Source organism: Embiotoca jacksoni, unplaced genomic scaffold, assembly GCF_022577435.1.
Source record: "Embiotoca jacksoni isolate LCO1_2020_lvr unplaced genomic scaffold, fEmbJac1.0.p SCAF_33, whole genome shotgun sequence".
Classification (NCBI taxonomy): Eukaryota; Metazoa; Chordata; class Actinopteri; family Embiotocidae; genus Embiotoca; species Embiotoca jacksoni.
Window position 1 is genome coordinate 4,182,320 of NW_027185385.1, and position 24,028 is coordinate 4,206,347.

Consider the following 24,028-nt stretch of genomic DNA (forward strand, 5'->3'; position numbering starts at 1 on the left):
CTCACTCACTCTCTCTCTCTCTCTCTCTCTCTCTCTCTCTCTCTCTCTCTCTCTCTCTCTCTCTCTCTCTCTCTCTCTCTCTATCTATCTATCTATCTGTTGCCCATTAACGTAATTAGTAATTGCCCCCATCCCAAGTTTTTTTTTAGTTTTTTTTATGTTTTGCTGGCATCAAATTCAAAATAAGCATATATATTTCATCCAACACACACACACACACACACACACACACACACACACACACACACGATGACCAACATTTTTTTCAAATATTTTCATCTCAGTTTACTATGAGGTGGCAATCAGGTAAATTTTTTGTTTTTGTAATTCTTCTAAATAGTTATTAAATACAGCTGAAGGGTGTTACTTAACATGCACTAAGTTAACGATGACACATTTCTTACCTCAGCAAGCTGGAAGAGAGCTGACTGTCTGCATGGTTTTCCTTCAGGTGCCACAGACAATGATGACTGTAAACAAACAGTAACATGCTCTGTCACCAGTTGTGTTTTAGGGGAACACACTTGCTTATCTTTTTGCACCCAAAAACATGCACTTCAGGTTGGTTGGCGCCGCGGTCATGGCAGCCTGTTGCAGCAGCTCCCCCTCGGGAGGCTGCTGTAGCGAAATAATTTCCCCTCGGGGATTAATAGAGTACAATAAAATAAAAAAAAATAAAAAATAAAAATAAAATAATAAAAAAAATAAAATTAAAAAAAAAGTTGCTATTATTATTATTCAGCAACACTATAATAGCTAAATACTAATGTTGTAGACTTATTCAATATTAAGTTTGTTTTTGACTTTCAACAACAAATTTAACCATGTTTATTGTTATTGTACGAAAGACTCAAACTGGGGCTTATACAATTAAGTAAATTCAGCTCTTTTCAGCTCTTTTCCACTGAGCCTGAAATTGGCTGTTCTGAATAAATACGGTTGTGAAGCTGGTTCTGTTACAATTTTTTACCAATCCAGTTCTGAGCATGTTCTTGTGAAACAGGTGCAGCTGTTAATTACAAGTGACATCAACAGAACCATGAAGGAAGTCATATCAGTTATAGAGGCAACAGAAAGATATAAAAGTATAAGCAGAAAACTATAGAAATTAAAAAAAATTCCCAAACTACAACCAAACTTGTAGTTTGTATTAGCTATAGTATACATGTCTTGAATATGAAGTGAGTATTCTTTCCTTTATTTCTCTGATGATAATCAAATATTAATATTTATTATATGAGTATCCTGGAATGAATTGCAAGCATCAACACTGTCAGTAATTATTTCTGAATTAAAGAAACTTGCAAATAAAATGCAACTTATAGGCAACATATACAACTATTTATACTTCTTGTTACTTGTTGTGTTATTGAAAACTCTTTTGTCACCGTCTGGATCCTGTAGAAAACTTAACTCGATTTATTTCAGTGATGTGATTAGTCACTTGTCACTGTCGGCTGGTTTTGGTCTGAGGTTGACCTGCTTCAGAACAGGTAAACTTGTTACCTAGGTTACATAGGTTACCATGGGGATCTACGAAGTTAAAAGTGAGCTATCTGCAAGCCACCTTTAAGCAAAAATTCTAAATTAAGCCCAAACTTTAATGGCATACTTCCTGTTATGCAATGACATGTAGGCAATACTGATCTTTTGCCCTGAGGGTGATGCTAAATGGCTACGTAGATCTTTTTTTGCCTTAGCTGAAATCATTTATTTTGTAATCTTAATCTTTGAATGCAACTGACTGAAATTATGACATCTAGTTCAACTTTCAGTCCTACCTCTGCCATTGGGAAAAGGGCAGACTTGACCCTACTTTCAATAATGTCAGGCATTCTGTTTGGTATTGTCCCAGACAGCATCTGTAGATTGAAATAGCACAGCAAAAAAAACAAGTCAGTTCTTCTGTAAGTTATTAAATAACATCTGTATAAAGTCGGTTCAGCCAGTCACCATTCAAACTGGAGAAATGCTAAAAAAGCTCTAAAGAGTAAACGGGTACAATTTTCAAAATTTTGTTGTAACAACCTTTGATTTGACAAGACCAAATGTGAGTGTTTATACAGAATGGCTCACTTAAGATTCACATTAAAGCATTACCATGAACAACTGACGATGCATCAATGCCAAAGTCCCATTCAGGTGAGTTATTTTAATGTTGCGGTTGGTAAAGATGGTTTTAGTTTTAACTAATCTACTGCCAGCCAGCTTAATCTATAATAATACATATATTTGTTATATTTTGCTGTAATGATGTAAGTCTGTGGTAATTATAGTAAGAAAATAATGAAATCAGAAGCCATCAGTGAACTACTTCTGAGAGACAACAAGACCTGAAGTATCTATGATATACCAAAAAAAAGGGGGAAAATAAATATGTTCTCAAAACACACCTCTTCTTTATTCTCTGGAAAAGACTTCCGTTCCTTGGCCGTGTCAGGTAAACTAGGTTTAGTGCTTGAAGGGATCTGGAGAAGTAAACAATACTGGGGTTAGTTGTGCTGATCAAATAAATATATACATAATCCTCTCAAAAGCATCTATTCTGTCTTGCAGGAAATCTCTGTGTGTATGTATGTAAGCATGTGTATTTGTCCTTCACCTAGCTCCACCCATCTGCTTCAAACTCAGTGGATGTGTTGCTTAGGACATGAGGTTGTGCACTGGCGACTTAAGTGCAGTTTGGACAGGCGTTTGATAATAATAATTATGTCAAACGTGTTACATTTGTGGGATCATAAAATGGCAGCCCCCAAATGGCAACCCAGCTCTGTGAAGCAGTGGGTCGGACCTCAGCTTCTCTTCACCTACTTCTGCAGCGAGATTTTCTCAAGCAAAAGGATTTGTCCAACTATAAAAAAAAAAATCACAGCGTTGAAGTCAAATGAAAACAAAAAACTGTGTGTGTGGCGATGGATAGAGTGAACAGCGTGACACCTAAGGCTGTGCAATGGTGGACAACTGCACTGGAATATAAAGGTATACTACAGAGAACAGTGCATGGTTCAAATTAAGGGGGCGCTAAGGGTAGTTCAGCTGCCCTGTAAAGGACACAAGCTCCTCTGAAAGCCTACTTTGAGACATTCAGTGGGAGCTCTAAATCAATGGCGATATTATAGTCACAGATTGACTAATAGTAAAAAAAAAAAAATAATAATAAAAAAAAAATAATAATAAAAAAAAAAAAATTCAGTGTTGTGTGTTAATTAGTGTTAAATTGTTGGGTTCCTCTGTATAATGTTATAAAGTTCTGTTGAAAGGACTTTACTGTTTTAAGTGCCCTGAAATAACCTATTATGATTTGAGGCAATATAAATAAAATTCAACTCAATTCTTGTCCTGTGAGAACCATGTTTAAATATACAATTATATTTTCACAGTTAAGTGAAATTTAACTTCCACAACCTGTTGTTAACAAGCTAATGTTCACATCATTGCTGGCTAAAAGTAGACAGGTTCACCGATTATTATTCCTGCCATTGTCGTCTTTCAGCCTGAAATACATTATCAGTCGCACACCAGCGGTGAAGCCTCCCCACCTCCTCCGTTAAATGATAAATTTACGTAAAACATTTTTTAATGTCGAGCTACATAGTTGAGCGCGTCTTCACCTATGTCCGCAGCGAGCTTTTCTTAAAAATAGCTACAGAGCAAATACCACAAGACACCCTACTGGCAAACAGGCTATTATCAATGGGCACTGTACTAGTAATGTAAAAGAAGCAAATGTTTGTTTGTGCTACAGATACATATTACATCAGTTATTATTCTTTGAGGCCACCTACTGGAGACCGTGTGCACTGCTTGTGAAGAAGGAAAGCCCAACTGAAAGGCTTCTCACATACCTCTCTGTTTGTGAGAGCATGTTCCCCAGCTAACAACAGCATGCTAAGGCCTCCCATCTTTGTAGGATCTGGCAATGAATGGCATAAGTTACAACAACCACTCAACACTTTATCATGTTACACCAAACAATCAACAAATAACAAATAATCTTAGCATACGCACCTGCCATGGCAAAATTTAACTGTGGCATGCTGTCAGTTTGGGGCACTTTTCTGGCAGTGGTGTCCTTAGAGGAGTTGCAAGAGAAGGACCAAACTTTTTTGCGAGGATTGCTAAATGGCTGACAGGAAGGGCTCTTAACTGGTTTGCTTGTAGTGGGACACCACTTGTAGCCGGGGTTTGCCTTCATAAAGGCATCCTTGTACTGGAAGAACACACAGAATTTATTTGGTTTCAAGCAGAACATTTAAACCTCTTGCGAACCATCAAAATTAAAATAAGTATGACTCTATTGACATTAAATATTGATGAGTAAATAGCAAAAATCATAGCAATCCCCTAGGTACTACTGATCAAGAATTTAACAGTCAAAAACGTCAGATAGTACTCTTCATCAGACTGCACGGGTGAGATTTGATCAGATTTGATTTGACAGAAGTAACATAAGCAAACAACCCAATATCTGTCATTTCATTTTGGCTGTGAAGTCATTGGCTCCTTTACTGCTCCTCATAGAGGAGATCCGAAACTGGTAAAACTGTACAAGACAATCAAAAGCCTTGGTATTTCACTTTACTTTAATTTACCTTGTCCCTACTGTAATGTTAGTACAGTCGCAATTGTCATATAGTAGTCTCACCTCCTTGGCCATGTCAATATATTTTTGCTTCTCTTTGGGCTCAAGCACAGCCCACCAGTCGGCCAGTATCTTTGTGGCCCCACGGTTGTCCAGGCGAGGGTGTTCCTGCCGCACCAGGGAACGGTGGCGTTTGCAAAAGAGGAGGAAGGCATTCATTGGTCGGCGTGCCCGTTGTTCATTTGAGTCCTCCTCCACTTCCTCTGTTGTGCTTCCACACTGCCTCTGTGAATCCTGGTCCTGACTGCACAGCACTGGCTGCTAAGGACAAATTTGTTTTGGGTCTATTTTTCCAATAAACTGACATATTTGTTATTCAGTTTATGGACAGAGGGGAATAAATAGACAGTCGTGCCATCGAACCCACTCACCTTCTCCAGCTCTTCTTCATCTTCTTCCTCTTCCTCCTCAGAAAAATCCAAAGCCTTCTTGGAGAGAAGTGGGTGCCACTGCAGACATTTGCGTTTGGGGCGTTTGCCAGTTACCTCCCCTGCAATGGGTGGCTCCTTGCCCCTTCCTCCACCCTTCATGATATTACCTGCACCTACACAAAAACAATGGATCAGGCCAAATTTGTAAAAAGAACATACACACTGAAACCATCAAGCACAATTACATGATGTTAAATGATAATATCAAGAGCAGAGATACCTGCTGCTTAAAAAGTCATTGTTGATGTATCATAAGAATTATTTGCAATGTGCATCGCCAGAACATTGAATGATTTCAAGCCAGTTTGCAAAAAAGGTAAAATTATTGATATCAATTTGATCTTATTTAACTTATTTTGATTGCAACTGAATTTAAGATTTGCTACACAAGACCTAATTTCTTAACCTTTTACAATTCACACTATGTTTTGGACTTGGCTATGTTTATAGTCCAGGGATTTTTCCCCCACAAAATGTGCCAAGTTTTCCCTTCATGAGAAGTTGTACAAAACAACGTTACAACAGGTAGTTGCAGCAGTGGTATTGGGACCATGACATTAATCTTACTCACACATGCATTCAGCACTACATATGTCAATATCTGTACCAAGGGTCTCCAACCTTTCTTACATTGAGAGCTCCTTTGATCTACAAAACTCTGATTATTATTTGCCATGCAATTCCAGAGAAAACTACTTGAGAGAAAGGCTGCTACAAAGGTAATTGTACTTTTAGAGTTTTAAAAGAAATTACAACAATTTGTTGTTTTATTATAATGTACTTATTTGTATACGTTAAAATACTAACCAATTAAAAGCAATGGACAACCCAAGTGTGTATCAGAAACAATGAAATTGTATTAATGAAATTTATATAAATTAAATTGAAATTATTTTTACAATTATATTTTACATAAGGAATATTCATAACTAGGCACAAAAAAATGTATTATCACCGACGAAACTCTCCTAAAGATAGTTATTTCAAAATACCAATCTGCAATTAATACTGGTCTTATTGTGCTTCAGTGCCGCCACAATTATCAAAAATAATTTGCACAACAGGTTCAATTTCTGTAAGTCTCTGTACTGCCAGCTGTGGTAAAAGAAATTATAACGTATGATACCATAGCCCATGCACCAGTTACAATAATCTCACCATTCTGTATTTCTTCCAGAATTTGATACTTTAGCATCGACATAATGCAGTCAAAAGCTTGTTTTGTACTATCTCTTAAAAACGGTAGCTGTCTTAAAGCAAGCACACTGTGTAGAGCAGGCGTTTCCTTCCTTTTTTCCTCTGAGAACTTTGACAAAATAAAAGTGAAGAGCTGCTCATGATTATTAACATTTATTCACCCAAACAAGCTTAACAAGCTTCTTTAATGTGAACAATAACAAATTGATACTCAACTCAACACCAGCTCCACCTACTCACATCTGTCATCGAAAACAAAACACTGTTTGTTACTTACTTTACTTGTCCTTATTTTCTGTCTGTCCACAATGTATCACATCACTTCCTTTTGCATTCCCCTCTTCTGTAGTTCACATGCATGCGTTATGCATTCAGTCTTTTCTGTAGTTAATGAGGATAACTGGCACGGCATGTAATCAACAAACGAGGTGCTTGCTAGAGTATATCCACTTAAGTTCACTCTCATAGAGTCATTTAAATTGTCATCTGTCAGTCTTGTTCTGAGGTTAGATCTCATGACATTCATGTCAGTGAAAGCTGCGTCACAATGATACGTAGACCCGAATAAGCAGAATTTTTTTTAGCTGGATGGTAAAAGTTATATATATACTGGCCCCACCAACTGGATCTCCCGCCCCCCGTGAAAGCAACAAAATGTGAACATACTCATAGAAGTGCAGTTACATCCAGTAACTACTATTTATTAGTTTCTGTGCACTTGTTTAATTTCTTCTCAGCTCGCTCATGCCTGTTTCTATCACTGAAAGTGGCGCAATAATTTGTCTCACACCGACATGCAGCGCAGCAGTGCAGAGGGTGGATCAAGGTGAACATTACGCGAGTGGAGAACAACTACAGTCATACGTGACTGTAAAAAAAAAGCACAATAAAAGCTTAAAGTTACACTATCAATAGACAAACCTTGACCTCAAACTGCTGAAAACCAGACCATTAAATGCACCCTAACTCTATTTACTGAAAGTTGTAAGAATGCTAATATTAGCATTAGTAGCAACAATAATAGCATCAAGGTAGCAGTCAAACCCAGAGCTGCACCCCATGACAAGTAGCGTGCAGCATCCAATTTTCTTTCCGCCCTCATGCGTATATAACCTCTTTCCCTCACTTGTTTGCCAGTTTATCGTAGTTCACACATCTTTGTCAGTGAGTTTTTCTTGTGTACGACCTGTGCCTCATTTTTTTTTTTTTTTTTTTTTTGGGGGGGGGGGGGGACTGTTTTTGCCTGCCCCTTGCCTGTACTTTTGCCTGTGTGGAATGATCTCTGGTTTTGGACTTCTTGGAACCAACTGTGACTTAGTTTTTGTGAAGCCCTTTTGATACCTCTGTTGTGACTTTTCTGATCCATCAGTAAAGATCATTGAACTGAACAGTCTGTTGTGCGATTTGTGCATTTGAGTCCACTCCCTGCTAATTACAGTACGAACTTGCCAAACATGGACTCTGCCGACTCCTACCTATCAGCCCTAGCCAAACAGGGGAAGAGGTTGGCCTGTCAAGAGGAGCTCATGATTACCAGTAAGCGAGGTTTGAAAGAACTGTTTGGGCGTAACGATGGTTTCCAGTCACACATCAACGCTCTCAAGTGAACCACCTGTCTGAGGACCTTCAGGCTGCTGCTCCTGTGGTCCCTCACTTCGCCCGTTCAGAGCACTTGTCTGGGGTTTCTGGGGATTGCAAGCCTTTCCTGATGCAGTATAGCCTCCATTTTGAGCTTCAGGCGGCTGCCTTCGATCACACTACTCCTGGTCCCGGGCTCTGTTTAATCTCCGGCAGAGAGGAAGAAGGGCAGCTGACTACCCTATAGAGTTCCACACCCTCTCAGCCAATAGTGACTGGAACTCCGCTTCACTCATCGATGCCTTCCTTCATTGACTGTCTGACCAAGCTCAAAGATCACCTCGCTCCCCTTGAGCTTCCCGGGGACCGCGACTCTCTATGGCCATCAAGATCAATAACAGACTGAGAGAGAGAGAGAGAGAGAGAGAGAGAGAGAGAGAGAGAGAGATCTGTTGGGGTAAGGGAAGAGGAAGACAGAAAGAACTGCATAGCTAGTCTGCAAATGTTACAAAAAGAGGGAAGTAATCTACAAAGCAGCAGTTGAAAAGGAAGAGAAATTTAGACTTAGCCCAGACTACTCTTGAAGATCTCGCCCACCGTACCAGTGAATGTGTGCAGACTCGCTTCTTGGTACCACATGGATGTGAAGCACCACAAATAGCAGATTTGGTCAAATATCTGGGGAATTCTAGCTAGTTGAAATTTTACTATTGTCAAGAAAACTACTGGACAGGGACAACGTCTAACTAAGATGTTATGAGATGTCTCAATTTCACAGCCAGAAAGGAGCTTGACCTGTTCACTAAGTGGCTTGGCCCAGAGTCAAGTGAAGCTGATCAAGTCTGTTCACATCCACAATCCAACAGCAGGTGTTAACAGGATTTGATTGGAGGACAGTTACGGCTGTCTGAAGATGACTGAACATGCCCTGCTACAAAAACTGGAGAATTTTTACCAGAATCTCGAACAAGGACAGCCAGGGGATCAAAGAACTAGGAGACTACTACACACAACTGAGACTCAAGAAAGTCAGGTGGGCACCTACCTGGCCTGGCATATCAAGATACTGCAAGGAGTCAATCCTATAGATAAAAAAGCTGCCACATAGCCTGCAGATTATTCAAGGCTCTAAGTACAACAAAAAACATTGTGTTCCCTTTCCACTGTTAAGTTTCTTCGTACGATTCTTGTGCACCCAAGCAAAAAAAAGGAATGATCAAAGTTTTGCATTCTTCATATCCAAAAGATTGAGCCAATCAAGACACACCTAGCTTCTGAACACAAAGACCGAGCTTTGAAAGTTTTCATTTTCCTGTAGCACACACTTCAGAGAAAGGCAGACAGGTGAGAACAGTTTGTTGAGTTAAATCTTTTACAATGACCAAGTGGGGCCAGCACCACCTGTAAAGCACTGTAAAGAGTGCTGGTACTTTTCCATATTTGGACTGTATCACCCCAATAAACCGGGGACGATTTGCGTTATATTTAGTTGTTATCTATCTGCTTCACCAACAAAGGCTGGGGGTGAGTTGAAACTTTAAGAAAAACGATTTAAAATTCACAGGGTGTTGGGCCCTTCACACAGACAGGAATACTTTATGTTGTGAATAGTCTGTGACCCCATTGGATTTGTTGCCCTCATTAGCATGCAGGAAAAGCCATGTAATTGGGGCGTCAGGTGGTGTCTGACGTTACAGTGAGCATATTGTGTCACTTTCTGTTGCAAACACTGTTGATTCCTACAGTCATGGATTTATCTCTGCTATTTTATCTTATAACTCTTGACTTACTGTCACAGAACGTACTGAGAGATTGATTAAATTTTTCTCATTGTCTAACTTTGAATTATAACACATGCTTGCTCTCCTCAACCACTTGCAAAATATCTTGCTAACATACTGTATCAAGTTTGCTAGTTTAGCAGTAAGCAAAGGCTTCTCTCTCTAGTCTAATAACATAAATGGAATCTCTTTGTTCAGCCCAAATATTTTATCAATAATAGAAGAAAACAAGAATAACCCCAGGTTTCTTTTTAGCACTATAGCTATAATACATAAATTTACTGTGTAACACAAACTTCTCCAATTTGGTGCAAATTTCCAAGCTTGCCCTTCTCAAGAGAATTTGTACCTTGCAAAACTCCCAAGCCTGGTATCAAGGTATTCCTCTTCTCCTTATGTTGTTTGATGGCAGTTGGCAGACAGCTCTTAGGTGCATTATGCCACCTTCTGACTGGAGTAATGCGTTACAACCAGGCGCCAGTAAAATCAGGATGTAAGGAAGGACGATAGTCGCATACACTAATCGTTTTTTATACTACTCAAGGACAGTCAGAGACCTGTCCTGACTTTTGCACTCTGGAGCAGGTTTCTTCAGGAACCTTTCTGTACTTACAAGCATTCATCATCCCTCAATTCTGAACAATCTCTCTGTCTCAAAGTGTTCAAGTTTTGTGTCATCAGAACAGTCTTCCTCCCCAGGCTCAAAGAGTCCTTTAAATGCCATTTGGGCTGTCACCTGTCTTTTACTCAAGAATGGATTTTGTCTTCTGAAGCTCTGGCCAGGGAGGTGATCAAGAGCCCAATGGTCACTCTAACAAAATCCTTTCTAAGGTACTCAATTTGGCGAGATGGCCAACTCTAGGAAGAGACCTGGTGGTTTCCAACTTCTTCCATTTCACAAATATTGAGGGTACAGTGCTCCAGGGAACACTCAAAGCTTTAAAAAAATGCTTTTTATAATCTTGCCATGATTGAAACCTTATCACATTAGGGAGGTTTGCAAAGAGGTCATTGGACTTCATGGGACACATAGAGATGTGTCCCAAGTTGCTCCACCTGGAGTTTACAACACGGCAGACCCCCTCTCCTTTCTTCTTACCACTCGTGATGGTGTCTGAAAGCTTGGTGTCTGTACTGAGTCCTAGCGAGGGCTTCCAGTTCATCCATTTGATTTGCCAAAGACCTTTCATTTCCAATAATGACTGCAGTGATTCATTGTTTAAATCTCCTTTTGTTCATCCTCCGTTTAATACCAGCTCTGCATCCCTGCCTTCTTCTCCTTAGCTCCTCCAGAATTGTGGGCTTTTTTCCAGTCACTAAAATGTGTCGCCTTGGGGCGATCAGCAGATTGCGTATGTACTCAATGCTGGTGGTGGAACAGGCCTAGCTTCCAGTCATTGAAAATGATCAGAGTACAATGCAGATGAATAAAACATATCTAAACCACTAAATGTCCAAAGGTGAAGAGTGTAGTACAAGTGAATACAAGAATAGTGAGGGAAAAACAGTAGAACGACAAGACACCGGGAGCTTCTATGACAGGCTGCTGCTAACACAGCTGACTGTCATCTGTTGTTATGCCTTTCTGAACTATTTGCAGTTCAATCAAATTGCCATCGGTCGATTTCAATCAAGTTCTTCACACAGCTAAAGAATAATTAAAGCAAAAAAGAAGCAGTTGACAGTTTGGAGTTTCACAGCTTTTTTTTTTCCTATTTTGTTTTTCATTTAAATCTACAGCAAAAAGCTATGGTGTCTCAATTCTTTCTGTATCCATTGTATGTTTACAATATTGTGAACTGCAAGTAATATTTTACTTATATACATATGTCTATATATCTATTTTCCTTCGGTCTAAAGTTACTCTCTTGCTATTGTCTGTTCTGATTTTTGTTTTGCCTCCGCACCATATCTATTTCTTTAAACCTGGTAAAAAGATTCACTTAATACCAAGGATAAACTCATCAGATTTGGAGGTTAAAGGTCGAGGTCACTGTGACCCCAATTCAACACATTCACAGTCACATAATATCTAAGGATCTAATCATTCACTTGGCCTCAAGGAGGAACAGATTTTGTCTTTGTCTGGTGGTCAAAAATCAAAGGTCAAGGTGACTGCTACCTCTCGTTCCAGTCATTGTGTCTCATTGCGGAAATGCACCATCTCAAGAAAGCCTTGAGGGAATTTCTTCAAACTTGGCAAAAATGTTAATTTGGTACAAATGATGAATTGCTAAATTCAGACAAGTTCACTATGCCTCAGCAATGGACTGATTAGATTGTGGTGGTCAAAGGTCTAGATCACTGTAATCTCACGTCTCCCCCCCCCCCCACAAATGTTAATTTTGCCTTAAAGATGAACTGAGTGGGTTTTGGTGGTCACAGTCACAGAGACCTTACATCGCTCCCAATCTTGTGAATGTAACATCTCAGGATCGTCTTCTTAAAATTTAGCAATGACATTTACTTGGACTCAAGGATGAACTGATTAGAATTTGGGGTCAAAAGACAATTTGGCCACATAAAACACATTTGTAGCCTTAACTCAATAATTCATATGTTAACTATGACCACATTTAACAGAAATAACTAAGAGGATAAAATAATTGTTATTCTTTTCTGTCCATTATTCAACACCTTCTTAGCAACAACATTTATCAGAGTTTGGACGGATATACATGTCACCTACAACTTGAGTGGTTCGCGGAGGCATACAACAGCTCGGTAGTAATTCTAGTTTCATTTTGTTCTTCTTCCTGGACTGCTAGCTTGATTAGTTGCACAGCTGCCAACATTAGCATCCTTACTACTTCATTGGGTACAGGTAGCAACATGTATTAAAAATGCGGACATTCTGGTCTGGTTTTCAGCAGCTTGAGGTCAAGGTTTGGCCATTGACAGCTTAACTTTAGGCTTTTACTGCGTTTACTTTTTTACGAGTGTAGTTCATCAACTCGAGTAACATTCCCCTGTGTCCACCGTCTGCACTGCTGCCTGTGTGAGTGAGGAACAGCCCCGACACTCAGCGGAGCACAGAAACAGACAAATTAGCGCAACTGTCAGTGACATAAAAATGCACGCGCAACTCTCATACTGAGTTGAAATGATACGGTTTCACAGGAAATAAGTGAATAAATCATAGCTACTGGACAAAACTGCAATTCTATTTCTTTCAGGGGGGGTGGGAGGTCCCGTTGACGGGGCAGCCCACCCTGCCAATACAATGGTAGGGGAAACACTGCATAGTAATAGTTAGTGGGTGTAAATAAGTGTAAATGTGTGTATATCTATGACTAAGTGTTTCTGTATATATATGCATTCACAAGTACTAATGCACATTTTTGTTTTTCTGTGGTTTTTTTATGGTTCTAAATGTCACAAATAGGAACACGCTGGGACAAACTGGTTATACTGTATAACATGTATAATTACATATTTGTTCCAAAATAAAAATATAAATAAACATATCAATTACAAAAAATTTACATCGCCCCTTGATAGAAAGATAGTCTGGATATGCAGAAACTATATGGCCTTTAAATATAAGCACAATTGTGTGTTTTATGAAGTACTTCAAGACTAGTACTATGTTGTATTTGCAGCTGCTGGTTCTCACATGATATCATTACAAGCACACAGTGACCTGGGTTTTCACTCATAAATCAATTTGTTTCTTTACTGACAGGTGAGGAGCTTCACCACTACAGTTTTCATAGCTAAAAAAAAATAGGCTTTAGCACATTGTGGGGCTGTTAGTAGAAAGTACTATACCCCCATGGCCATTTTTGTTGCAGGGTGTTCATTTTTAAAAGCATTATTTCGAGATATTATTTCACGAGGAGAATCTTTTTCTCTCAAATCAAATGTTTTCACCAGGTTCTGTGCGTAATATATATATATAAATATATGTATTTTCCATTCCTTTTTGCTTTTTTAGATAGACAGCAAAGAACAGAACCTTCAATTAAACTAAGGTCCCAGTTATGAAAAAACATCAAGTAACCTACTGAGAGGGGAGAAAACCCCCACACTGTTACTGATAATTACTGGTAATTTTTCATTTAAAAAAAGCAAAGAAGAATCAAGTTATCATAGAAATCTGTTGGTCGCACACCTCAACTGCTGCAGAAAATCAATTTAACAGTTACGTTAAGTGATATATGGCAGACATATTTCCCTGATTCTGTCATTTTACCACATTTCTGAGGAAATGTTTAAATAAACTACAAGGAGAAATAAAGAATAAAAAAAAATAGTTTAGGTCACAACACAAGAACTACATCTGCTGTATGGGCAGGGTGCCATTGGCCATTGCAATCTTAACCGTCTGGTAATGGACGACAGCTTAGTGCATTTTTAAATTCATTTAAAAGTAATTATAATAACACAGTCAAAATATGAATAGGTTAAGAGTAATAAAGTGTAGTTCTGTTGCAGTCTTATTATTAACTGGAATACATTTCAGAGCCTTACATAAACATAAATCAACTGAATTACTGAGCATTTGCAATTAAACATATCTGTATATTATAATTTTCGCTGGATTTGCACTTGTTCTGGATATCGACTAAACTTGACACAAACGATATTAGAAATCACTGAATGGATGATTTAATTACTTCTGGACAAAGGCCAGACTAGACACCAAGTGTTTGTATGAATGTCAAGTGGAAAACGGGGATACTTACTTAAGAAAAACTATGGAAATGCCGTATGGGTGATGAAGATGAATCTGCCAAAGCCTTTGTCATGCAATGACGATGACCTATAAAATACAAGACACTGCTCTCAGTCATGTGTTATACTGTCATCACTGCAACAATTTTCTTAAAACATGAGTTTGGTTGCAGGAAAGGTGGGTGCAAAACAACTTTAGTAGAGCCTAAATGAGTCACATAAGCACATGACCTCATCAGCTTCAAAGTACAGTGGGACATTTTGTGTGATCTGATAACTGATCACCTCAATCCTGCGGTCGATCCGCCCATGTGGCCAAAACCAAAATATGTAGGCCAAAACCCTGCGATAACTGAATGCATCTCATACAACATTAAACGGAGCAAATTAAGCAGGCGCAGTTGCAGTGTCTATTTTTCTGCGCGGAGGTTTAATTGTGTTCTCAGGTAAAACTGCTGATGCCCGATCGGTCTGTCTGGAGTGAAGACTTGAGCCCCCGTATCAAGCTCGTCACGCACAGTAACATCACATAATTAGTGAGGTATGAAAATAAACGACCCTTTCCCACCTAGGCCCGATGTGTGTTCCTAACTCTAAGCACACTTTTTTTTTTTTTTTATCCCCATGCAAAATGTCGATCTCAGCTCTGACAAGACAGACAAGCCGAATGAGAGTCCATCTTGCTTTGGTTCGGAGGAGAAAAACCCAAGTACAGTACAGTAGTGGGGAGATTTCACTCCTGTCAAACTCTTCGATGACAATATCGCCGGAATGACCCTCTCTCCGACGAAAAAACACACACGATGATTACTTAAACTGAGGATTTTCTGCCCAAGCACATGCATATGTGGACATGTTTTGCACAGCAGTAGCTCCATTTCCTAGCTGTGTTACCAGGAATAAAAGTAGCTAGTTAGCTTGCTAGCTCTACGAGCCTGCTAACTGGACGTGCTACGGTTTTAACATGCAACGGTTTCCAAAACAGTATAAGCCTCGAGACGAACTGCGAGCTAAAGTCATTAGACTATAATATGATCGAAATACTTGTTTGTGCCTTTGAGACGGTTCGTTCACATAGAACGCAGGTCTTTCGCTGTGTATTTGATGCGGATAGGAAGAGGGGGGGGGGGGTCATTCCACCTCAGAGAAACAGTTGCTTCGCTATTTATTTTGGCGATTTCAAAACGTGGGTGAATAAATATTTAAGCAGCATCACAGTGACAAGAATGCGTGCTGTGTGACACTGGTTTTCAATGAAATGCCGATGGGAAACTAAACAAATTCAAAGGGAAAAAGCCAGCAGGCGGACATCATGTCCAAAGCAGCGATAACAATTTTTCAGAATGACTGACTGAGACAAAATAGCGACCGGTTTTAACGTAAAATCGATAAAACCACAAGTTCTCTGTCATGAACGCGTCCTTAGTGTCTTAACCTACCTGTAATATGCTGCTAAAGTACCGGGGGTGTGGGACTCTCATCATTGGTGTCGTCCAACTATTTAACTTATTGACACATCATAACAGTTCAGCACTGGCTGTACTAAACACAGCTGCGTCAAGTGAGACGCAGGGAAACAGGAAGTACTGCGATTTTTCATCCAAATCGAAACGTGTTCATTTAAACCTTTCACTAAAATTATGGAAAAACTTGTGTTTAGACTGCAGATATTCTACCTAGTCTGGCAAAAAAAAAATATATATATTTAATTTAATTTTAACTTCGTGTCATTCAGCTCGGATAAGATTGTAATGGCTGTAGGCTACATTTATAACAAAATACAATGAATGATGAATTGAAATAAAATAGTCTCAAAAATACTCAACTCAGAATTTCAATTACAACCCTCCAAGCAATTATTTTTTTTAAAGTAGCCTATGTCTGGTGTATAAGTGTGTTTGATTGTAGCATCTTAACAAACAATTTAAGAGACAGTTTAAAGTGCTTTACATAAAATGGGGCATAAGATTAACCTGTGATTTCCCAGAAGAAGAAAAAAAGCATCCTAATTTTGTTTGCCATGTTCAGGAAACATGTTCCATGTACAGACCCGAGACAATGTATAATATTATGTTAGAAGAATTTTACTTGGTCCATCTTGGTTGATATTGTATTTAAAAATAGTAAATTTGCAATTATCAAAAGCCACATGTAGCAATAAATTAGGCCCATAATTGGACCTGGTGCCCTCTCTAAAATGTTATTGTACTCATTGCTCTACTGGTATTCAAATATACAGGGAAAATGTTTCGGTCTATCACAAAATATTTGCATCTTCATCCATCAATTCAAGTGAATACTTTTATTTCATCAGGTAAACCGGAAGTTGTGTTTGTTATTCTTTGTAGTTTTACAGTGGTACACGCAGCACTTCACCATATGATGACTGATTCTGTCTGCAAAGGCAGCAAATTAAATTACCTCAACCAACAAAAACAACCCCACATTGCATTCATTCTGGCTGAAATACTTACTTGTTCAGTTGTATAATGTAGAAATCACTTTCATCTTCCTCGGGATGGGAAAAAATTTACATCTCAGCCAGTTTTTATCCTTTCCCTACCAAGTTTTGCAAATGACTCGGACTGGCCTGTACTTGATAACACCATCCTTGACATAAATGTTTGTCTTTTAGCTATCTGACTGAAAAAAGATCACCAAAAAGGTGTGGGCTACATCAGGAAACCACTGTTACAATCTATTTCAGCAGAGATACTACTGGTAAGCTTCTTAGGTGTTTGCATGTGATAACTAATATAGAAATGTTACTGCATACAGGCAGTCTAATAGTAGGACAGCGTAGGTAGTTGCTTAAATCCTCTTAAACAGCATGAACTGACAATGTATTAACAGTACGGCAGCATGCTGTACTGTCATGCAATGCTGTATGTGAGAGGATATTTCTATTGATGGACAGTTTGACTTTACAGATTAGAGAAATCGTTTAATTATAGCAGTTGGAGATGTGTTGTAAATTTAAAACAATACAAAATGTGATATTGACAGAATGTTGGCGCAGTGGTTAGCACTGTTGCCCCAGAGAACAGTCACAGTCACCACTGGGTTCGCACCTGCTGGGCAGCTCAGGCCATCCCATATGGGGGTTGTATGTGCCTGTGCCTGCATGGCTTTCCTCTGGGTGATCTAGCTCCCTCCCACAGAGTAAGACATGCATGCTAGGTAGATACGTGATTCTAAATAGGCCGAAGGAGTGAATGTGAGCGTGAATGGTTTTTTTGTCTTGTTGTGTTGACCCTGTGATGGACTGGCGACCTATCCTGGGTGTACCCTGCCTTCACACGAAGGCCCAAACCCAATTCCCATCCCATGACTCTACCCCTCATTTAGGACTGACCCCTACTGGATCGTGGCCATTCAGAACGGAGCTAAAATGGATAGGGCTTAAAATCTTAAACTAAGGAAATTGGACACCACTCGTGTCAACAGTAGTTAATTAAAATTAATTATTAATACGTTTGTAAGTCTAAATTTGATTAATACATTTATGAAAACATAGTATGATGACAAAATAGGGCATCTTAAAGAATCTGCTAATAATGCTCACAAACAAGATTTCATTCAATCTGTTTGAACAAGAAATTTATTTATTATTCCAATCACCGTATTTGGAGTCTGCTTTGGAAAACACTCAGTTTGGAGGGCTAGATGACCACTACCCCTCAATACCTGAAAGAAAGATACATTCTACCATATGCAGGTTGTGCAAAATGGAGGGATAGGGCCAAGTTGTAGGGCCAAAGGGGGAATTGGTCAAAGTAAGCTGGGCCCCCTTCCTTCCACCCCATTACCCTGGTCAGCATTAAGTGGGTATAAATAATGAATGGATGGGACAATAAGATAAGATTAAACTTTGATGCATCTGTAGTACAATGTACTTTATGTTTCATATGAATTCAGCACAATCATATTAAATACAATCAGGCCACTCTAGAACATAGAATGAAACACACTAAAATACTCAACAATAAAGTAATTGTGACTTAAGATAAAACCACAGAAAAAAACATAGTTGAACTAAAAGTTAAAGGCAATTTTAAGAAAAGGCCATTTTATGTAGATCATTTAAGAAGTAATTTAGAGAAGGACACTGATTCTTATGGAGCCTCAGATCCTCAGGCAGGGAGTTTCAAAGCTGAGAAGCCCCTTCTGCAAAAGTGCACTTAACTTGAGTTGGGACCCTGCCAGAGAATCTGAGGATATAGTAATTCAGCAACATGAGTCAGAGTAAACCCATGAAGTGTTTAGCGTGGACTACTCATCTCATGCTATAGCTGAGCATTTCCACTTTGGAACTTCAGTTACAGTCTGGCAATCTTAAAAAACATGGATTCATACAACCAAGGTTTTATATGTGACATGTCTAAAGGATCAGTCCAATTAACTTGTGATCATCAAGCATGCTGAAGAACCTGCTAAATAAAAATGGATGTAGTCTCCTGGTCTGAAAGGATGGGTCATTGTGGAAGTGCATTGAAGTGCACTGACAGCTGGGCTGGGCTGGGCTGGCTCAGAAAAATGTATTTTGGTGTCATTCGCTAAATTCACTCCTTTCGATCATTGCCGTGGTGGTCCTAAAAATAAAACATAATTACATAACAGGCCTCAAAAAGAGGTATATTTGGGGGCGTGCCTGATTAACATGCCTGGGGGTGCTGTATGGTGTTATGGGGAGCTGGGTTAGCCGGAGAGCTAGCAAGCCACGTAGCTCAGGCTCTGGAGTAGCTGGACGGCAGTCAACAGAAAGCGGGAATAAGAGGTTCTCCACTGTTCGGCTTTATTTATATACAATGGGACCACATAATGCCAGGTCCCCACAGATACTTGTGCTGATCATACATAAGCAGTTCAATAAGTAACCTGCGCTAACCCGGCTCCTTACAAAGAAGAAGTGTGTCTCCGTCGTGGCTGCAGAGCGAAAGCAACTCCAGTCTAAGGCAGCAACAATATGAGGAATGACACCTGCTGGTGTCACTCGGTATTGCAGGAGAGCGACGACAAGCATACTGTCTGTTACATATTAACAGCAAGTCTGCCCTCAGCCGTACACAACTGAAGAAGCATCATACCTGTAATAATCAAAAAGCTATACATAGACTATAAGTTTCACACAGGGGAGGGCATTAAGAATAGCATACTGGTATACATATAAGCACACAAAATATATCCAATATATATCAAATCCAGTATAGTTGACAAATAAGCGCAGTGGAAAATTCTTTTTTTCTTCTTTTTCAGAACCTTAAAGTTGCTTTTCAACTGAAAAGAGATGGGAACAATTTTCTTGAACAACACAGCAAAGTAAACAAGGGCATTGTTAAAGCCAAAGCTACTGTGGCACAATACAATGCAAAAACATGAAAAAACATCACAGCATGACTGCCTAAGATTATTCTCATAACAAATGCAGACTATCTACCTCAGGTCAAGTCTGTCAGTATGGTAAGAATTTTTCCATCTGTGGCCAGTCCACCCAGATGAGACTCTGGGACAATGTCTGGGTCTCAGGTCATAACGTTGCGCATGACCTGCAGCAGGTTCAGATACAGTTACAGTTGAATCTTCCACTCAAGTTTAGCAATTAATCCAAAGCCTAAACTTAGTTATAAATCATTTGAGAGTCTGACTCTCATTCTCTCGCACCCAAACTGGAAAGCACAGAAACCGATTCTATTTGTTGTTGTTTATCGCCCACCTGGTCCTTATTCAGAGTTTCTAACTGAATTCTCTGACTTTTTATCAGATTTAGTGCTGAGTTCAGATAAAGTGATGATAGTGGGAGACTTTAACATTCATGTTGACATGGACAACGACAGCCTCAGTTCTACTTTTAGCTCATTATTAGATTCTATAGGCTTTTCTCAGAATGTAAATAAACCCACTCACCGTGGTAACCACACCCTCGATCCAAAAAGTCCAACATTCTGTCGTATGGCATGGAAACTGAACATTTAATTGTATTTCCTCAAAACCCTGTTTTGTCGGACCACTTCTTATTAACATTTGAAGTTACATTAATGGACTACACAGCATGTGGGAATAAATCCTACGACAGTAGATGTCTGTCAGACAATGCCGTGGCCAAGTTTAAGGAAGCAGTTACATGCTTATCCTCTTCGATGCCGTGTGTTAAAGCAGTGGAAGGCATCTACGTTGACTTTAGTCCCACACAAGTGGATCATCTGGTAGAAAACACTGCAGTATCTCTGCTACAACTCTAGATGATGTTGCCCCTCTGAAGAAGAGAGTCATGAATCAGAGGAAGTTGTCTCCGTGGTACAATTCACAATTACGCTCTGCTAGGCAGGCGACTGGAAAGCTGGAAAGGAAATGGCGTTCCACTAATTTAGAAGAATTTCACCTGGCCTGGAAGGATAGTCTAATATTATATAAGAAAGCTCTTCATAAGGCCAGAACCTTATATCATCATTAATAGAGGAAAACAAGAACAACCCCAGGTTTCTTTTCAGCACTGTAGCCAGGCTGACAAAGAGTCACAGTTCTGTTGAGCCCTCTATTCCTTCAGCTCTCAGCAGTAATGACTTCATTGACTTCTTTACTAATAACATTCTTACTATAAGGGAGAGAATCGGGCCGACCCTTCCTGACACTGTCACTGATGTGATGTTAAGCACAGCAGCCCTGGAAGCAACTGTAGGACCAGATGTAAACTTGGAAAATGTCTCTCCTGTTGAGCTCTCTGAGTTAACTAGAATTATTTCTTCATCTGGATCCTCTAGCTGTCTGTTAGATCTCATCCCAACTAAACTTTTTAAGGAAGTCTTCCCTTTAATTAATACTTCCATATTAGATCAGATCAACCTATCTATTGTAACCGGCTATGTACTGCAGGCTTTTAAAGTGGCTGTAATTAAACCTTTACTTAAAAAGCCGACTGTTGATCCAGCTGTTTTAGGAAACTACAGACCAATTTCCAACCTCACGTTTATTTCTAAAATCCTTGAAAAAGTTGTTGCAAATCAACTTTGTGATCATTTGCAAAGGAATGGTCTGTTTGAAGATTTTCAGTCAGGCTTTAGAGTTCATCATAGCACAGAAATAGCTCTGGTGAAATTTACTAACGACCTTTTATTAGCCTCAGATACTCGTCTCTGTACTTGTTCTTCTGGACCTCAGCGCTGCTTTTGATACGATTGATCATACGATCTTATTACAGAGATTAGAAGCTGTTACGAGGATCAAAGGAACTGCATTAGACTGGTTCAAATCCTACTTATCAGATAGATTCCAGTTTGTCCATGTCAACAATGAATCTTCCAGACAAACAAGAGAATGGAGTTCCACAAGGCTCAGTGTTAGGCCCAATACTTTTTACTTTGTACATGCTTCCATTAGGAGATGTCATCAGGAAGCACTGCATTGCACTTCCATTGTTATGCAGATGACACTCAGCTACATCTTTCTATAAAACCAGATGAAACTAATCAGTTAGTAAAACTTGAAGCCTGTCTAAATAAAACATAAAGGCCTGGATGACCAAAAACTTCCTGCTTCTAAATTCAGACAAAACTGAAGTTATTGTACTTGGTCCTAAACACCTCAGAAACTCTTTCTGTAATCACTTAGTTACTCTAGATGACATTGTCTTGGCCTCCAGCAAAACTGTGAGGAACCTTGGAGTCATCTTTGATGAGGATTTGTCCTTTAGACACCATATAAAGCAAATCTCCAGAACTGCCTTCTTTCATCTACGTAATATTAATAAAATCAGGAAAATCCTTCCTCAGCGTGATGCAGAAAAACTCATTCATGCGTTTGTTACTTCTAGGCTAGATTATTGTAATTCCTTGTTGTTAGGATGTCCCAATTACTAATTAAAAACCCTCCAGTTGATCCAAAATGCTGCAGCAAGAGTACTGACAGGATTTAGCAAGAGAGATCATATTTCTCCAGTTTTAGCTTCTCTTCACTGGCTTCCTGTTAAATCAAGAATAGAATTTAAAATTCTCTTGATGACTTACAAAGTCCTACCAGCCAGGCTCCATCATATCTTAGAGCTCTTATAGAACCATATAATCCTAGCAGATCACTTCGCTCTCAGTACGCTGGTCTACTTGTGGTTCCCAGAGTTTCCAGAAGTAGAATGGGAGGCAGAGCCTTCAGTTTTCAGGCTCCTCGCCTGTGGAACCAGCTCCCAGTTTGTGTTCGAGGGGCGGAAACCCTTTCTAGCTTTAAGGTTAGACTCAAAACGTTCCTTTTTGATAAAGCCTATAGTTAGGGCTGGCTCGGGTAGACCTGAATCATCCCTTAGTTATGCTGCTATAGGCCAAGGCTGCTGGGGGACCTTGTTACACGCTGAGCTTCTTTTCTTTCCTCCTACTCTTTAACTGACCATCCTCACCTTTAACCTCACCATCCTTTTCTCTTCCATAGCTTTTTCTTATTGTCTGGTGTCTCCATTCAGTTCCCTCGCTCACGTAGTTTCTCTTCTTTCTTTTGCAGATGTCCTGTCATGGAGCTGCATGTCTCTGCCCTGCGATTGTCATCTCCACCAACAGTTCTTCTCTCTCTGCTCTCCTCTCACCCCAACCTCTGAGCCTGGTTTTGTCGGAGGTTTCTTCCTGTTAAGAGGGAGTTTTTTCTTCCCTCTGTTGGAGGTTTTTCTCCCTTAAAGAGGAGTTTTTCCCCTCCTAGCTTATGTGGGAATTGTTGAATTGTTGGGTTTCTCTGTATAATATTGTAACGTCTTGCTGTAAGGACGTTAATGTGTTAAGTGCCATGAAATAGCCTATGTTGTGATTTGGCGCTATATAAATAAAGTTGAATTGAATTGAATTGAAAGTATTTCAGGATCACAGTCCTCATCCTGAACAGGACCAGTGTCATCTGGCCTGTCATCATATATGTCTCCAGCAGGGACGTCTGTCAAGTCATCAGATTAGAGAACAAGTCTCATCAAAGCCCAAGGCATTGGGAGTGTCCTGTGGAGTAGGAACAGAGCTCCTACTGGAAGACGCAGAGTCCCAAGTGTGGAAGGGCTGCAAGTTCACAACATGAAAGACTCCAGCATCTGCACCAGAGTGCAGTTTAGTCAGTCTGTAGTTGACATCCCCTAGTTTCTGACTAACATGAAGGGCTCCTATAAACAAGGGTGCATGTTTCGCAGTAAAGTTAGCTTGTGCATCTGACCTGGGGTGAGACTTCACTCTAAAAAAGGTCGCCAACCTCATAGGAGGTATGTCAACGTCTTAAGTCATAATAGTGTTTTTGTCTGATGTGACTCTGATTTAACGTTGCTCTGGTGTGGTCATGGGCTTCCTGGAGGGAGGCCTTGAGAGTCTCTGGATATGGCACACTGGGGTCATCCAGATCATCCAAAGCAGGCTGCGTAATGAGGTCGAATGGAGTATCCAACTCATGGCCATACAGCCTCATGGATGCCTGTGCTCTCATGGGGGGCAGTGTGAAGTGCAAAGCAGATTTGGGGGACTAATCTGTCCCATGATGTGTGCTTGTCCCCAACACAGGTACGAATTGCAGTTTTGAGTTTTCTGTTTACCCGCTCCGCTGTGTTTGTTTGTGGGTGGTATGCTGTCATGAGTCTGTGTACAGACCGGGCTGAAACAAACAACACGAGTCGTTGCCTCTCTCACTGCACATACTTCCATCCACTTGGAGAAGTAGTTGATAAAGACCAGCAAGTAAGCATTTTCAGACGAAGTGCGGAGTAGTGGACCGACAAA

General features: G+C 39.8%; 1 protein-coding gene across 7 annotated transcripts in view; it reads right to left on the reverse strand.

Moving 5' to 3' along the window:
- LOC138207633 (HMG box transcription factor BBX) overlaps positions 1-15,851 on the reverse strand; it is a 32,475-nt gene extending 16,624 nt beyond the window's left edge. For 4 of the 7 annotated variants that reach the window (XM_069165009.1, XM_069165008.1, XM_069165006.1 and 1 more), the window contains exons 1-9: positions 15,746-15,851; positions 14,318-14,394; positions 5,014-5,186; positions 4,646-4,903; positions 4,009-4,210; positions 3,846-3,913; positions 2,394-2,468; positions 1,782-1,862; positions 405-470 (exon numbers count right to left, since the gene is read on the reverse strand). In XM_069165009.1, the coding sequence (XP_069021110.1) occupies positions 405-470; positions 1,782-1,862; positions 2,394-2,468; positions 3,846-3,913; positions 4,009-4,210; positions 4,646-4,903; positions 5,014-5,172 (909 nt within the window). In that variant the 5' untranslated portion in view covers positions 5,173-5,186; positions 14,318-14,394; positions 15,746-15,851. The remainder of the gene's footprint in view (positions 1-404; positions 471-1,781; positions 1,863-2,393; positions 2,469-3,845; positions 3,914-4,008; positions 4,211-4,645; positions 4,904-5,013; positions 5,187-14,317; positions 14,395-15,745) is intronic. The other 3 variants (XM_069165005.1, XM_069165004.1, XM_069165007.1) reach the window with 3 other exon arrangements.
- Positions 15,852-24,028: the final 8,177 nt, after the last annotated feature.